This window comes from Rattus norvegicus, chromosome 17 (genome assembly GCF_036323735.1).
Source record: "Rattus norvegicus strain BN/NHsdMcwi chromosome 17, GRCr8, whole genome shotgun sequence".
NCBI lineage: Eukaryota > Metazoa > Chordata > Mammalia > Rodentia > Muridae > Rattus > Rattus norvegicus.
Genome location: NC_086035.1, coordinates 86,148,111 through 86,164,303, shown reverse-complemented (window position 1 = coordinate 86,164,303; position 16,193 = coordinate 86,148,111). Strand labels below are relative to the sequence as shown.

General features: G+C 44.0%; 1 protein-coding gene and 1 non-coding gene across 2 annotated transcripts; one reads left to right on the top strand and one right to left on the bottom strand.

Annotated features, from left to right (window-relative positions):
* Positions 1 to 5,877: 5,877 nt before the first annotated feature.
* Positions 5,878 to 5,951, top strand: Trnan-guu13 (transfer RNA asparagine (anticodon GUU) 13). Its single transcript has one exon. It is a non-coding gene; the product is annotated as a tRNA-Asn (tRNA).
* A 6,846-nt stretch (positions 5,952 to 12,797) lies between these two features.
* LOC103694155 (60S ribosomal protein L29-like) lies at positions 12,798 to 13,118 on the bottom strand. The gene has a single exon (XM_008771932.1). It carries the CDS (start codon positions 13,116 to 13,118, stop codon positions 12,798 to 12,800), a length of 321 nt encoding a protein of 106 aa, XP_008770154.1.
* Positions 13,119 to 16,193: the final 3,075 nt, after the last annotated feature.

The following is a 16,193-nucleotide window of genomic DNA, read 5'->3' as shown; positions in this document are numbered from 1 at the left end:
GTATGCTGTGTGTGTGGCTGAGCGTGCTTCGCCTCGTGTGTGGAGCTCCCCAGGACAAGCTGATGGAGTTAGTTCTCTCCTTCCTTCGTTAAGTGGGTTTTGGTGCCAGGACACAGCTGTCAGGCCTGTGAGGCAAACACTTACCCTCTGAGTCCTCTCACCTGCATGAGTTGCATTCTTAGTAGATTTTTAATGTTGTTTTTTGAGTCAAAGTCTGGCCTAGAACTCTATGACTAGACTAGCTGTGAACTTAGGACCCTCTCAAACCCTAGAATTCTAAGTACTAACACTATACCTGGCCTGTGTCTCCTGATGATGCCTTACACTGATTTTTATGGTATGTTTCATATTAGGAACTTAGAAAATGGGTTGGTTTTCCATGGGGGGGAAAAAGTTTAAGATCTTTGTTTTATTTATTTATTTTTTTCTGATTGCTTGAAATTACCCAACACACTTAGTTAGGTGGCATTTCAGCAGGCACAGAGGAAGGGAACTGAGGAAGGCCACCGTAGTTGAAGTCTGGGGAAGGAACTGGAGGTGCAGAGGTCCACAGGAAGGAAGGGTTACCCAGATGCGAAGCTGAAGGGCTTTTGCAGGAGTGAGGCCACCACTGCAGACTGAAGGACTTACCACTGGGAGGGGAGAAGAGAAGAAAGAAGGGCATTTCAAGCCCAAGACTGATCAGAAGCCAAGGGTCAGTCAGAGCCTTTGAAGTTTAAATTAAGGGTCTGTTTTTGTTTTGTTTTGTTTTTCCTTTTGGTAAAATTTCATTATGCAGACTGGCCTCAATCTCCAGCCTCAGCTTCCCAATTGCTTGGATTACAGTGTTCTCAGCCACTGTACATTAAAAATGTAAACTGTCGTCAGCCTTATATAAACGGGATGTCATGTTTTGGGGTGTAGCTCATGGTAGAGTGTTTACCTAGCCTAGTGTGGCCCAGGATTTAATGCCCAACACTCATAAAAGAAAATAAAAGGGGTCCCAACAATGATGCATACTTAGGGCTTGCTTATTATAAAACACACATGCAATGCATCAGCGTATCATGTATGTCACCTATGGTGCTATAACGTATCATCACTTACCTTCCCACAGTGTGTCAGTTTTTAGTACACATCTAGAGGCTCTAGTAGGGAAATGCACACATGAAATTTATTGGCCTGATACAAAGTGACTGGGCCAGTAATGGAACGGAAGGGACTGGGCCAAAGTTGAGACACATTGGTAGGGATGTGACCTACTAACCAAGATAAGAAATAAAAGAAGCTCGAGATAATGCCAGGGTTTCAACCTGGGTTCCTATCCCAGGAATGTGACAGTGTTTAAATTGTCCCAGGGAAAATTAACTCACCATGTGTGTGTTGTGTTGCGTGTGTGTGTGTGTGTGTGTGTGTGTGTGTGTGTGTGTCTGTGCCCGCACCTGTGTGCACTGGGGATTAGACTTAGGGTCTCACAAGTGCTAAACATATACTGGACTTTGTGTTATACCCTCTTCAACCAAACCCCAAAAACCTATAAGACACAGGAAAATGCCTTATTCCTGTCACCTCATCTTCTAAGACATCTTGTTGGTGAGATAGCGTGTAAATCTATGATGGCACTTAGTAGTCAAACACTAGTCTACACATCTTGTAAGACTACAAAATCTATCTTTGTCATCTACGAATTTTACATCAAGCTTGCTTAAAATGTAGACTGCAGCCCTTGCCGTAAATCCCATGTTGCTGCTCATTTGTGTTCAAACATTTGGAAGCCATGTGGTCAGAGAGGCACGGCTGCCTTCGTGACTTACTGACTTTGATTCAGTCTTCCTGCCCATTCTGTGGGAAATATCTTTAAGGAGGGAAGCTGTCTCCAGGATGTTTGTCTGAACTTTTCAAACCTGAATTTTTGTTGGAATTGTGTGTCTTGGGGACACTGGTCTTCCATCACATCTTCTGAGTCCACCCAGCGGCCACCAGGATTGCATGGGGATCTACCTAGAGCTTTTCCCAACTAGAGGCTTAGATTTGGGTTGGTTTTTGTTTTGTTTTGTTTTTGAGACAGTTGCTCTGTATAGCCCTGGCTGTCCAGAAACCTACTCTGTAGACCACTGGCCTCAGACTCACAGAGATCCTCCTGCCTCTGCCTCTTAAGTGCTGGGATTCAAGGCATGTGCCACCACCACCTGGCAGATTTGGGGTTGCATTGAAAGGACACCCTCTATTTAAATCAAGGCTTTATTTTTGTTTTTTAAAGCGGAACTTTAAATTTTAAGTGACATATTTGTTTAGCAGTTTAGGGGAAAAAAACATGTATTATTTTCCCAAAGACTTCTGAACTAGACAAAACAAGATTTATTCCCTGACACTGGAGAAGGATAGAGTCAATGAGCTTTCTCCCCACCCCACCCCCACCCCTCCGCACTGCACTGAGTCCATCCTCTCCTCTGGGTCTGTATGACACCCGCCCTCATCTTTACTGAAGTCTCTGTCTTTGGTATCTGCTCACTTGACTTCGTAGAAGCAAATAAAAAAAGAGTTTATTCTAATTTTTAAGAAGATTCGGGGTCTCTTACAGCTTAGGCTGAACTAGAATTCACTCTGTAGCTGAGGGTGACTTGGAGCCCAGCTCTCTTGCCTTTACCACCCAAAGATTGGAGTTTTAGGTGTGTACCAGTACACGGGGTCTAATTGTCAATAGACTAGCTTTAAAAAGCTAGGCAGGAAACTTGAACAGTTCTCTTGTTATTGACCATCCCTTGCAGCATGCTAAATAAGGTGGGTGTTCTCTCTCTCTCTCTCTCTCTCTCTCTCTCTCTCTCTCTCTGTGTGTGTGTGTGTGTGTGTGTGTGTGTGTGTATGCCTTTCTCTCTGTGTTGCATGGTCAAAGAAGAGGAGGAGGAGAGTCAGAAGAAAAAGAAAAGATAAAAATTAAGGAGAAAATAAAATCAAGTTTGTCAGCCTGCCAGCAGGGCAGGGTGGTTCTTTTCCAGTGTGGATGGGGAAGTGGAGGACTTTTGTCAGACGCTGCCTCTTCTGCTGTGTGTGACAGCTGAGGCTGTGGCTTCCTTGCTTATCTCCAGTAAAGAGATGGAGTTGAGGGAGAACCTGTCAGGCTTACTGAGCTGACCACAAGGTCTCCCAGGAGATATCTCCTGACCCCTTGTGTCGAAGCAAGTTAGAGGTCCCAACACCGTTTCCAGATGTGGCCCTGGAAACAGTTAAATGCAGACTATTGGAGAATGACACTTGGGTGCTAGGGTTAACAGTTTATTATTGGTAAAAAAAAAAAAAATGATTTGGAATTTCCTCACTTGAGAGAGAGAGACACTACATAGTCTGGCCAGTATATTATCATATTTCCCATTCTTTGCCTTTTCTCATATATATCATCATTTATTAACAACAAAATGAAGACAACATCTGAATAATTTCACAGAAATTTCCAAGTGACAGGATTTTAAAAAAATAAATGACATCCAAAGACCTTTCTGAAATATCTTATGTCTTTTACGCATTCTGGACCTAACAGTCACCTACAGACCCCTTTTTCTCATAAGCCTCTAGCTGCCTGCCAAACTGACCAACTGACCCGGAGGAGGCTGGGCTTCCACAGGAAGGAAGGGTTGGGTGAGTGGAATGCGTCTCTATAAATCAGGTGTAAAATGTGACTCACGCAGGTCTCCAGCCTTTCTTGCTCTCAGTGAGGTCTGGCTAGCATCCTCCTTTAACGGGTGTCTTAGAGCACATGAGTCCAACTAGTGTTTTAATTTGCTGTTTAGAACACAACTCCAACTCCTTTTAAGCAACTTAGTTGTGCTGTTTCCCAAATTCAGGAGCTCCAAAGCACTAAGGTCTAGCACAGGACTCTGAACAGTCAGCCTTCGCTCATAGGCGTGTTCCTGGGAAAGGCGAATTTGTAGTTGAATGGTGTCCAATATACAAAAAGGGACAAAATGCCCAGTCCTGTACTGTGTCGGTAATTTTAAAGACCTGCTTGCTAATGAAACAGTGAGAATCACTTTTCTTAGGTTATCGTAAAATTTAAGGGGGGAAATGTTTCTAAAACTAATTTTATAGATTTAATTGGACCTTCAAAGTTGTGTGTAAATATCAAGGCCTGGGATCACAACATTCAGGTGACAACATGTTGCTTCTTAGTTAAGTGGGCATCTTGGACACAACAGGGCTGGCAACAGGTGTCCCTAAAACAAGATGTTGTGGTTCCATTCAGTATTTAAGAAAAAAATAGTTATATTTTCTTTTGAAGTATTTTCAAATGTAGGGACCCCAAAAAGGCTAAACTGAACTAACCATTATTTAAACGGTTAACGACAATACAAGCAGGCTGGAAGGCAGCTTTCAAAAGCACAGCAATTCTCAACACAGACATTTTCTGCCCTGAATTATTTTTTCTCTTGGATGGCTCCTGTCTCGTTTTAGAGGTGAAAAATGTTAGAACTGTGATGTTTGAGTGAGGGAGAGAAATGGCAGGTAAGGATGTGTCTGTGAACAGGACTCTTGTTTATAGTCTCAGCAGGAGAGTAAATGTTTAATGGAGGGACCGTGAGGTACAAGGTTGCAGTCTGTTCTAACTAACTAGTCCCGAGAACAATAGCAAGAGGAAAACCCCTGACTTTGAGTTGGAAGAAAAAGAGCCAGCACTTCTTTCTGGCTTTAGCCTAGATGAATTTAAGAATGAGGTTTGAAGTCAACAGCACTTTTACAGATGCCGTCAGTGTTCTCCGGAAGGTTCCCAGTTTGTTTCACATTCAGATTTTTCACCGGCACACTTAAAAATGTGTTGAAAGCCGATAGGTCCAGCTCCGTGTGAGTTCCCAGCTGTTTAACATCTCAAGCTGCCTCGCTGCTAAATGGTTCTGAAGCCAATTTAAGTTGTCGTCACGCAATCGGGGGACTCAACGTTAGTTGGCCTCAAGCACGGCGGCTCACAACTTCTTTAAGTCCCAGTACCAACCGCGTTTTCCCTCCCCGAAAGCTCGAGGCCAGAGCAATTTAGTGACAAAAACGGAAATATCAAGTTCTCGAGGGGAAATATTATTTCTTGGAAGCGGGAACAATGGGAGCAAAAATACGTTTCTGAACAGTATTGAAGAGGCACCGAGGAAACTTTCACAGGACGGAAAGGTTTTCCTGCAGAATGTTTCTAGGGACGCAGTATGATTCTGAGCTAAAATGTGCCCAGCTAATCATAAGTCCTATCTTTTTTTTTTTTTTATTCTTCTGTAATTTCTTTTTCAAAAAGCCCGCGAGGAGCGTGTTTAATGGCGTGACTTAAATGCAGGTGAAGAGGTCTCAGCAGAGAGAATCAAGGACCAATTAATTCAGCAATTGGCCGCAAGCCTCGGGGACACGTTGTAACGAAGTGTTACTGGGACAATCTCACTGAGTAAGATCGAAACGCAAACGAGGTTTGAATATGTGTTTTAATAAAAAACCTGAATCTAAAAAACAAAAGGCTCGCATACAGTCAGTAAGTAACGTAAGCTCAGCGGGCAAAGAAACGCACAAAACAGAAACAAAAGGAAAACTGGGCCCGCAAGCTGACAGTTGCAAGTCCTTACAAAAGGTAATTAATTAGAAACTGTCATCTTACTGCAACAGAGCCTTCCAGGCTGGGGTTGGGGGGCGGGGAGGGGCGAGCAACAGTATTTTAATCCACGTAGTGACTTGTAATTTTCCTCCATCTTGGGGCGTAATTTTCCAACATGCTTTGTAAGTGGACGGGGGATTCAAAAGGATTAAGAACCTGTAGTAAAATTACTGCTTCTGGTGGGAATCAGGCAGAGGGCGGAAAAAAAAAAAAAAAAAAAAATCACAGCGCCTTTATTATTCGTCGTAAGAACCTCTCCTGGAGCCACCGCGAGCACCAAAGTCTCTGTGGCGCAATCGGTTAGCGCGTTCGGCTGTTAACCGAAAGGTTGGTGGTTCGAGCCCACCCAGGGACGCCCTAGCTTTTTATTTTACGGAGCTCTTTTTAGTCTCTGCATTTCCGTGCCAAACTCAAACAAACTCAAGTCGGACCTTCTAAGCTATCCTTCCCTGTCTTTCTACTTTCAGAAATCTGTTCTGTCACGATGAAGACCTCCTTCCGATTTTTGCTTTTTCCACTTTACTTTATCCAACGTGCTAGATATTTATAGAAAATAGAATAAGCCTGAGAAAAAGAACCTATCATATGGTCTCAATTAAATTTTTAAAATTAAAAGAATGTAAAGCAAGAGAAATTAAAAGGAAAGTTATTTTCATAGTTTGCTTACACATTACTTGTGCACAAAGTGCCAAACCCTCCCCAAATAGTTACTCTGAGAAAACAAACCATAGTGACATGATAATAATTTCTCTCTCGTGCACAGATTACAGAAGTCTAAAGCCAGTTTTAAGAAAAGGGTAAAGACTGATGCTAAAAGGTAAAGCCGTCAGTGAGTACCTGTCTACAGCACAAGTCAGGTAGCATTAACAGTATTTTAATTGGGGGATTGATTTTTTAAAATTTTTATTTCTGCACACATACATACACATGCACATATATTCTCTATTTCTTCTGGGTTATCATACTAATTATTTCTGAGTATATGTGTAAGTATACACATTATTAATTTATTCTTTTTAAAGACAATTTATTTTATGTGCACTGGTGCTTTGCCTGTGACTGTGCCAGATCTCTTAGAACTGGAATTGTAGACAGTGGTGAGCGGCCATGTGGGTGCTGGGAATTGAACCCAGGTCCTCTGGAAGAACAGCCATCTCTCCAGCCCCCACATATTAATTCTTATCTTTTTATGTTGCTGCACCTAAATCCTATAGGCTGAGTAACTTATAAAAAATAAGGGTTAGCTTGGCTTAGCTTACTCTTGTGGAGGATGGGGGATAGCACTGCAGCAGTCAGGGGTATTCTTCTAGTGGGAACTCTGCAGAAACTCAAGAAGTATCACAGGCTGAGGGAGGGCAAGCTCACAAGCTCACAAAGCCACCAGTGCCCTCATGGGAGGGGAAGTGAAGTCACCCTCATGACCTCCTGTGGTTCTCATTACCTCCCGAGGGTTCCCATAAGACTTCTGGGACATAAGTTTCCAAGACAGGACTGCCAGGGACACGCCCAAACAGCAGCATTCATAAAGAATGGTGGCTGTTGAGTGCCACCTACTTGCCAGACATTGTTGTAATCAGTTGTCCTAAGGTCAGTGTCACTCAGGTTGCGGAGAAGAGCTCAGTCCAGGGGAGCCACATGCCTGAAGTCACAGTTAGCTTTGAACTCAGGTCAGGCATGAAGCCCACATTCCTCACTGCCATATTGCCCACCTCCAAAGTAGTGACTTGATTACTTAATTTAAATGCAAAAGTGATATTTGAAATTTTATCTACATGAAGTCTCATTAATATCTTGCTACTGATGTCATGCAGGGAGTTTAGAAACGTTGTAGAATGTAAAAGGGCATTGATTAGATTACACACTAAACTACACGTTCATGTCTGGAGGAATGGGTTTTTGTTTGTTTTGTTTTTGTTTTTAAGGAGAAAATGAAATCATCTGTTTTAGGATGAGTTGGTAAACCCTGATTGGATCTATTAGCCAATGTAGCCAGATAATGAATTTTGATAGCTGGACCTTGGTTAAGGATGAAGAAATAGCTAAATAAGGGGTTGACTAGATTGGGGACCAGCTTTAGGAATGCAATGTAACAGTTTAGCAAGGGAGAACAAAGGGGAGAGGCCAAGACCTGCTCTTCAATAGATTTGGAAACAAACGGTTACATTTGGACAACTTAATTTGATTCTTACTCTCTCCATTTGGTGATATAACCATGCCCAGATACATGCTTAGACCATTTACACACAGCATTGACTAAAGACTAAACATATTTGAAAGACTATGCTGAGTGTCTGCATATGTGAAATCAGAGGGAAATTCACCAAAATAGAATTATAAACTCATAAAGGAATATAATGTTGTATCATCCAGGAAAGGAAAAAATACATGGAAAATCACAGGCCTGCCATAAAAAAATAATTCATTTACAATATTTTTATATTGCAAGTATTTCTGTAGCAGAGGTTGGGAAAGGTCATAAGGCTAATTTGTTTTCCTTTTTATCTCTAAACCTGTACCTGACATCCTATGATGCAAGATTGAGGGGGTGGGTCACTGAAGAAACACATTTTCCTCATTTCTGAACACATAGTACATTATATTGAATAATACAATCAGTATAATATACTGAATTTTCATTTAATTTCTCCAAATTTTGTTAGACATTGCATTGGCCATTCTTGGTTGTCAACTTGATTCCGGCTGGAATTACCTAAACTCAAGTTTGGACGTAGAGAGATGGCTCAGTGGTTAAGCGCACCCACTGTTCCTCCAGAGGTCCTGAGTTCAATTCCTAGCATACACATGGCAGCTCACAACCATATCTGATATGTAGTCACGTGAATCTAATGCCTCCTTCCAGTGTGCATGTATGCAGGCAAAACATCCCTGTACATAAAGTGCATAACTAAATAAATCTTCACAAGTAAGTAATCCTATGAGGGGTTTTTCTTATTAAATCATTTGAAGTGTGAAGACACCACATCTTCAATCCAGGTCTCTTGAGGTGGGAAGACCACCTTAGACCTGGGTCACACCTCCTTGTGGCAGGCTATACAATGGGCACACTCTGCCTGCTTGCCTTTACTGGCAAGTCCATTCCTTCACTGACATTGCAGTCTACTTCTTTGAGGTTCCAACATGTGCTAACACATCTAGCCTCATGGACCGAACTACTGGATTCTTGGACTTTCTACTGGGAGACAGCCATTGTTGAACTAGCTGAACCAGCCTGTAAGCCCTTCCAATAAATCTCATATGTCTGTATGTATTAGTTCTGTTGCTCTAGAGAACCCTGACTAATGCAGACACCAATGCCACCTAAAAGATATATAAGGGGATCAAGGCCAATGTCCTGGTGATAGACTGCAACCTTAATTCCATGTTAACACTCCATCATTCACAGTTGTCTTCCCCCAAACCCATAAATAGTCCTGCTCTTCTCAATGAAAAACCAGGCAACACCCAGGAGACATTCGTCCTACAAAATATTTGACCAATACTATTCAAATTGTCACAATCCTCAAAGGCAAGGAGAAGAATCTGGAGGAACTCCTATAGCTAAGAGGAGTTTAGGGAAGTATGACAAGCAAGTCGTCTCAGAGGCTTTCTCCTCACCCCAAATTGTCTCTATTTTTTAGTCTAAGTGGATTTGGTTCCTTTGAAAGCAGTGTAAAAATTTTTTTTTGTATCAAATTGAAATTGACTCCACCCATGTGGTGGTGAGGGATGGGAGAGGGGAAGAAAGGGGAGGAAAAACATGGCAGTCAGAAGACAACCTTGGGTGTCAGTTCTCCACCTTAAGACAAGGGGTCCTTTTTTGTCACTATACAAGCTATGCTAGCTGGCCACAGAGCTTCTTCTGTCTTCTCATCGCATTTCTCTGTAGGAACACGGAGACTGTCTATACACGCCATGACGGGATTATAGATGTATATTGTACTGTCCAGCTCTGAGTAGGTTACCTGGTGATCTCCCTCTTCCTGATTCTTAGAAACAGTTTTCTGTTTTGTCAGGAGTGGTATAAGGCACACCCCTGGGATACACAGAAACTTCTGTTTAGCTGAGAGGCTCTGTGACGGTCACTGTAGTCTCACCCTAGGTCTGGACTTCATGCTCAAGCGTGTTCTTACCAAATGAGTTCCATCTTCAGTGGCTTCTGCTTTCCACAGGGAGGCAGGAGAAACAGCATTGCTTCTAACTCGATGCGTCCTCGGTCCTTTAAATTTCTCTAGATTCCACACATTTGGGCTGAGGGTGGAGAGTCCCTTGTTATACTCCTTACGTAGTTTTTCATAGGTATCTGAAAGTAAAACCAGTTGACGCTTTCAACACTCTGCCTATAAACAGCCTCTCCAGACCTCGAAGTGACATGAGGATCGTCTCTGTTTCCTGTGTCCTACAGGTGACACTTTCCCCACAGTCACATCGGTGTGTTCACACCATGTACACACTAATGTACACTTGAACTCTGTAAGGGTTTTCGTTTTAGCCCATCTCCTGAGTCTAAAACAAATGTCGGTATTCATTCTCTGACCCCAAGTTCTGTTCCAATGATCTCTAGCTGCAGAAGAAAACACTATAAAAACCAGAGGCTTGAAAAGGACTTCCATGATACTATGCCCCCAGCTCCAGGGGTTGGCCAGACTCCTCTAAGCAACAATTGTTACCTCTCTTATGTGGGATGGTTCAGATGTTGCAATGAGACTGGGCCATTCAGCATCTCCGTGTTCCTTTCAAGTGCCTTTGTCCTTGGGACCTCTCATTCCACGGGTTTGTCTCTCTCCTGCTCTCTCTCTCTCTCTCTCTCTCTCTCTCTCTCTCTCTCTCTGTCTCTCTCTCTCTCTCTCTCTCTCTCTCTCTCTCTCTCTCTCTCTCTCCCCCAAGTGGCTTCAGGGCTCCAAGAAGGTACAACAGGAACACACCCAAAGGATAACAGAATCTAAGACAACGCGTTCTTGCTCTTCCGGCTGTCTCTTGTATCAAAGTTTGGGGCACATAAGGAATGCAGAAGAAAACGCTGTAATAGAAACGATACTCTCGGCTCTTGGAGTCTTTGCACAGAGACTGGGAAAGCAACCAGGACAACGAACTTCCCGTGTCTTAAAAAGGGTTTCATTATGTTTTCACGCTTGTGCACCCTTGTACTTTATACATGTCCACACTGTCCACATCCCTTTGTGGAACTCTGTCCAGGACGCAATGCAGGCACTGGAGTCCTGAAATCATGCGGGTCTGACCTATTATTATTCCCTCCTAGTTGGGATGGTGATGGCAGGGACCTCATTCCACCCTCTGTCCTAAGACTCAGCCACTCTGGCACAGGTCTCCCACTCCACCCCTCCCCGTCCCCACCCCCACTACGAAGCTTTCTGAGGATGAGGCTGCTTTAGAGCCACCTTTAACCCCTGACCCGGAAGTGAAGTCAGCGAGCTTACAGGTCCACTAAGCTGGGCTTGGATGGAATGGTTTCTTAGGCCTCTGCTAAGAGTCAAGTGAAGAGGCATGTATCCTGTCCTCCATCTCTTTTGTCTCCCTTTCTGTTCTGTTTACGTTAGCTTTGTTCCAATAGATTGACCGATTTGTTGTTTGTTTGTTTGTTTGTTTTGCGACAGGGTTGCTCTGTGTAGCCCTGGCTGTCCTGGAACTTGCTCTGTAGACCAGGCTAGCCTTAACGCAGAGATCTGCCTGCCTCCCCTTCCCCTCCCCCCAGCCCAGTGCTGGGATTAAAGACTTGGGCCAGCACGCCCCGGCGCCACTAGATTTTTAAAATGCTTTTGAAAAGAATCTTCCTTTGGCAGTAGATGGGAACAGAGAGACCCACAACTAGACGATGTGCAGAGAGGGAGATACTTTGGAATCCGGTCCTAAATGAGAGGTCTTCGTTAAACCCTCCCCTCAAGGCTTTGGGAGCTGTGTGAAAGAGGAGGAGGGAAGATTTTAAGAGCCAGGGGTGATGAGTGTTTTCCAGAGACAACAGGACTGATGCGCGAATGAATTCACAGAAACCGTGGCAGCATGCACACGGCCTGCACAGCTTCAAGCCAGACAGGGTTCGAGCACAGAGGTGGACATAGCCGACCGTCCTGACATCTGCTTGGTTAGATCCCATGTCTAGTGGGAGATGTTAAACATAAAACTTGTATCTTGGCTTCAGTGTTGCTTTATCTGGACACTTTCTGCTTGCGTGTCTTTCCCTTGTATACGATAGTTTCCAATTTCATGTTTCTCTGAATTTTGTTTTTGTGTGCACGTGTCAGTGTTTGGTGTGCTTTTCCCTTCTTTTAAAAATTACTCTGGCTCATTTGCTGTCTTGTTTTGTTTGCCTGTTTGTTTTGGGTTTTTTTTGTTGTTGTTGTTTGTTTTGTTTTGTTTTGTTTTTAAGGAAGCAAGAAATAAAGCACCGGACGGCCGTGGGGTGGATGAGAGATGAGGAGGACTTAGAAGGAGCTGCGGGAGGGAAAACCACTATCAGAATATATTGTATGAAAAAAATTATCCTGAATAAAAAAGAACCACAACGATGCTTTGGCATAGAGGGTTTTGTTTGCTTTGTAACAAGCATGAGCTTGGAGATGAGGAGTTACAGGATGCTCGCTCGGGGTGAGAAAAACTGAGCCGCTCAACTCTCTTTGAGACTAGGTCCAAGGTTTGGGGATTTAGCTCAGTGGTAGAGTGCTTGCCTAGCAAGCGCAAGGCCCTGGGTTCAGTCCTCAGTTCCAGGAAAAAAAAAAAAAAGAAAGAAAGAAAGAAAAGAAAGAAGAGAAACCAGGAGAAGGGCAACCTGGGGAAGAAACAGCAGTGGAGGAAAAGTCAGAGGTGTTTTATACACAGAGATGACTTTGTCCTGACTTTCAGTGTTTGAAATTCTAACAAAGCTTTGTGTTTGAGGCCAGGCTAGACCGTAGAGCAAGACCCTGCCAGACCACAACACAACACAACAACAACAAACAAACAGCCCAACCAACAAGCAGATCCATGTAAAACTTTGTCAGCTCATCCATATGATCACAAGTTGGAAATCACATCCTTTCATTAAGATCCTTTATTTTGTCTTTCCCCAGCCTTCGTATCTCTTCCTGATTTTTTTTTCAGATATTGCTCAAGTTTATTCGTTAACACAGCATAGACACTGTCATCTGCAAATAGCGTGTGGGTAGGTGTGTCACAGCAGTCTGTGTCTTCACGCTGGCAGGAGCCTTTTCTATGGGACCTTCACAGGGGCCTGGGCACCTTTGGGAACCTGAGCTGGAGATTCAGCCTTGGCCTTGGTTTGAGCCTTGGGCTTTGGTTGGCGGAGCCTACGAAGCTTGGCCTTGCAGCTTCGAATCGGCTTCCCAAGCCTGGGGTGAGCGATAAAAGCCAGACTGCAAAGTCTGTGGCTGGGGCCCTTTGGCATCTTGGACTTGATGGCCTGAGGCTTCACAAGGGTCTTGATGGCCTCTGCGTGTGCACTCACTGCCTTTGCATTGTTGACCAGCATCTTCTTCAGGCCTTTCTTGTTGTGCTTCTTGGCACCGCACATGTTCCTTAAGAGATTCGTACCTCTGTGACCCGGGATTCTTGATGCCATTTCTGTGCCGTTTGCAGGACTGGTTGTGTGTGGTGTGGTTCTTGGACTTGGCCATGTCTGCATGGTAACCTGTGGCTCTCACAGTGCCTGGGACCGGAAGAGAAAGAACCTGATTTTTTTTTTTTTTTGCTAGATTCCTGTCATGTAGGTGATATGAGGATTTGACCATTATGTTCCAAAGAAATATTGTAAGCATTTGCATGTAACAAAAACAAAATCTCTCATGCACAGCGATGTTGCCGCCCAGGTATTTTCATAGTTGTGGGAAGTGATCTCTTCTGGTGGTGAAAGTTTTCCTCAAGGAGGTTGTTGCTTGGACTGATTTTATTATTTTGGTGATAATGCTATCGGTCGTCTACTACCTTCGTTTTTAGATATATTTAAGGAAATTAGATTTGAAGTTGTTTAGAGAGCAATGACAACTACCAGCTCTGTAACCCAGGCTAGCCTTGAGTTCTGAATCGACTCGGCGGGGGAAGTTAGAGATATGAGCTGCCTGATTTTATTCTAACATTTTAAAGCAATGCTTTACATGAGAGTCTTTGCTAGTGTTTTAGCTTCTCAGATTAAAAACCCCTAAAGGTAACTTACTGAAGGTAATTCTACGGTACAAACGGGAGTAGGGACAGGCAGAATGGGAGACACACACTGCAGCCCTGCCAGCACTTGGGAGGTGAAGGCAGAAAATCAAGTTCAGCTTGGATTACACAGTGAGACCCCTCCCCATACACATACGAGGTGGGGAGAGTAAACTTGGTCCTAATGATACTGCATATATAATTTGAGCCGCCATTCATATCGTGTAATAATAATTTTCCCATAGGAATATGCAACCTATTTTAGCTGCTACATCCCATCTTGTGTCCATGCCACCACATGTCACAACATGCCACAACGCACTTACAAGTAGTCTGCTATCACTAAATATGTAGGCCAATTCATTTCTTCACTATGACATATAAAGCTGAGATGGGTGAAGTTCTTGGGCAATGTCTTAATAAGCAATGTCTGTGGGGCACAGCACTGCTATGTGTAGAATTCTTGATAGGCATTGATAAATTGACTCCCGAAAGGACTGTGTCGATTGTTACAATGTGTTACTTCCTTGCCAAACAATATTCCCTTCCATGTGCCCACTATATGTAAGTTGTTTCTGCCTTTTTTTTTTTTTTTTTGGTTCTTTTTTTTTCCGGAGCTGGGGACCGAACCCAGGGCCTTGCGCTTCCTAGGCAAGCGCTCTACCACTGAGCTAAATCCCCAACCCCTGTTTCTGCCTTTTTTTTACTGCTATGATTCAAGACGCTATGAACATTCGCGGTCGGCAATAGATGAGAATGTGTTTCGCCATACTTCTAGCCAGTGAGAAATGTATTTAAAAACTAGCCCTCTGCTATTTTGTTCGAATGTTAAGGCTCAGTCTCTACTGCTTTGAGTGGTGGGCGAACCTTTAAGAACTGGAGTCTTGGAAGAAAACCAGCTCGTGGGGCAAGCCCTTGAAGGGTTCTCATCCTACCTCCTCCTACGTGTCTCTGCTTCCAGCTACCCTGAGTGGGCAGCCCACAGCCTGTGCCTGCGTGTCTCTGCTTTCCTGAGCTCCACTCTGCTCCTCTTACAGGAAGCAGATGTATGCAGGGATCACGGCTGGAACCGACGGAAACCGCAAGCCAAAAATAAACCTTTCTTCCTTCACGTTCTTTACCTTATTTTGTCGCAGTGACAAGAAGATTGTTAACACAAGCCCCTGCCTCCAAGTTTAGTCTGTGTTGCCTTGACTACTGAGAGTGTAGATGGCCTTGACTACTGAGAGTGTAGATGGCCTTCCTTCTGAGCCCCCCTCTGTCATTCAGCCTGATGCTTGAAAAGCTCAGCTGAGCCAGGTGTACAGTCCTGTCTCTGACCCCCGGCACCCAAGGGGCTGAGCAGGAGTGGACTGAGGTAAGAAGACCATGAGTCTGAGGCCAGCCTAGCCCACACAGTGAGACCCTGCCCTAACTGTCTCCTGAAGGAACAAAACCTATCATTATAACAAAGCCACTCACTATAAGGTGAGTTACGATATAGATGGTGTCTTAGTCTGGGTTTTATTGCTGTAAAGAGCCACCATGGCTGTGGCAACTGTTATAAGGGAAAACATTTCACTGGGTCTGACTTACAGTTTCAGAAGTTTAGTCCATTGTCCATGGTGGGAAGCATGGCAGTGTGCAGGCTGCCATGGTGATGGAGGAGCCGAGTTGATCTGAAGGCAGCAGAAGGGGACTGTGTGCTACGTGGGGCATAGCTTGGGCATAGGAAACCTTAAAGCCCACCCCCACAGTGACACACTTTTTCCAAGAAGGCCACACCTCACTGGCCGCTCCCTATGGGCCAAGCTTCACACACATGAGTCTACGGAGGCCATTCCTATTCAAACCACCACAGACACCATGACATTTTATATACCACCTATTGACATCTAGAATCATGTTCAACTAATTTATGCTCCATGTGGTTCACCCATGTGCAGGGCAGTGGAGTTTAGTATATTTAAAGTTGTGTAACCATTACCACAATCAGTTCTAGACCATGCCCAGCAAGCCAGGTAGGAACCCCCAGACCCATTAACCCCATACTACACACAGCATCCAATCTCCATCACCTGCCTCTCATCCCCCAACTCACTCACCTAAGCACCATTAGTCTATTTTCTGTCTTTACACGTGTGGTTTATTCTAGATATATAAATGAGATCACATAACATAGAGCCTCTGGGGACAGCCTTCTGCAAGCATAGGTTGTCAGGTGAGAAACGTTCTAACAGTCATGAGTACTTCCCCACTTCCTTGCCTAACTATACCATCCTGTGGAGAGGGCCCATGAGTCGTGATGTTCAGGTCGTTTACTCTTATGCATTGTGGGTCCCGCTTCTGTGGGTGGTCATGTGCAAGGTTTTGAGTGGACTTGTATTTTATCTGTCTCTGTGTATCTTAGGGAGCACAATTGCTCAGTTCTATGCTAACTTGATGCTGAAAACTTTGCAGAACTGCCAGA

Excerpts from the sequence above, each read along its gene's own strand:
- LOC103694155 (XM_008771932.1), bottom strand. The coding sequence starts at position 13,118 with ATGTGCGGTGCCAAGAAGCACAACAAGAAAGGCCTGAAGAAGATGCTG.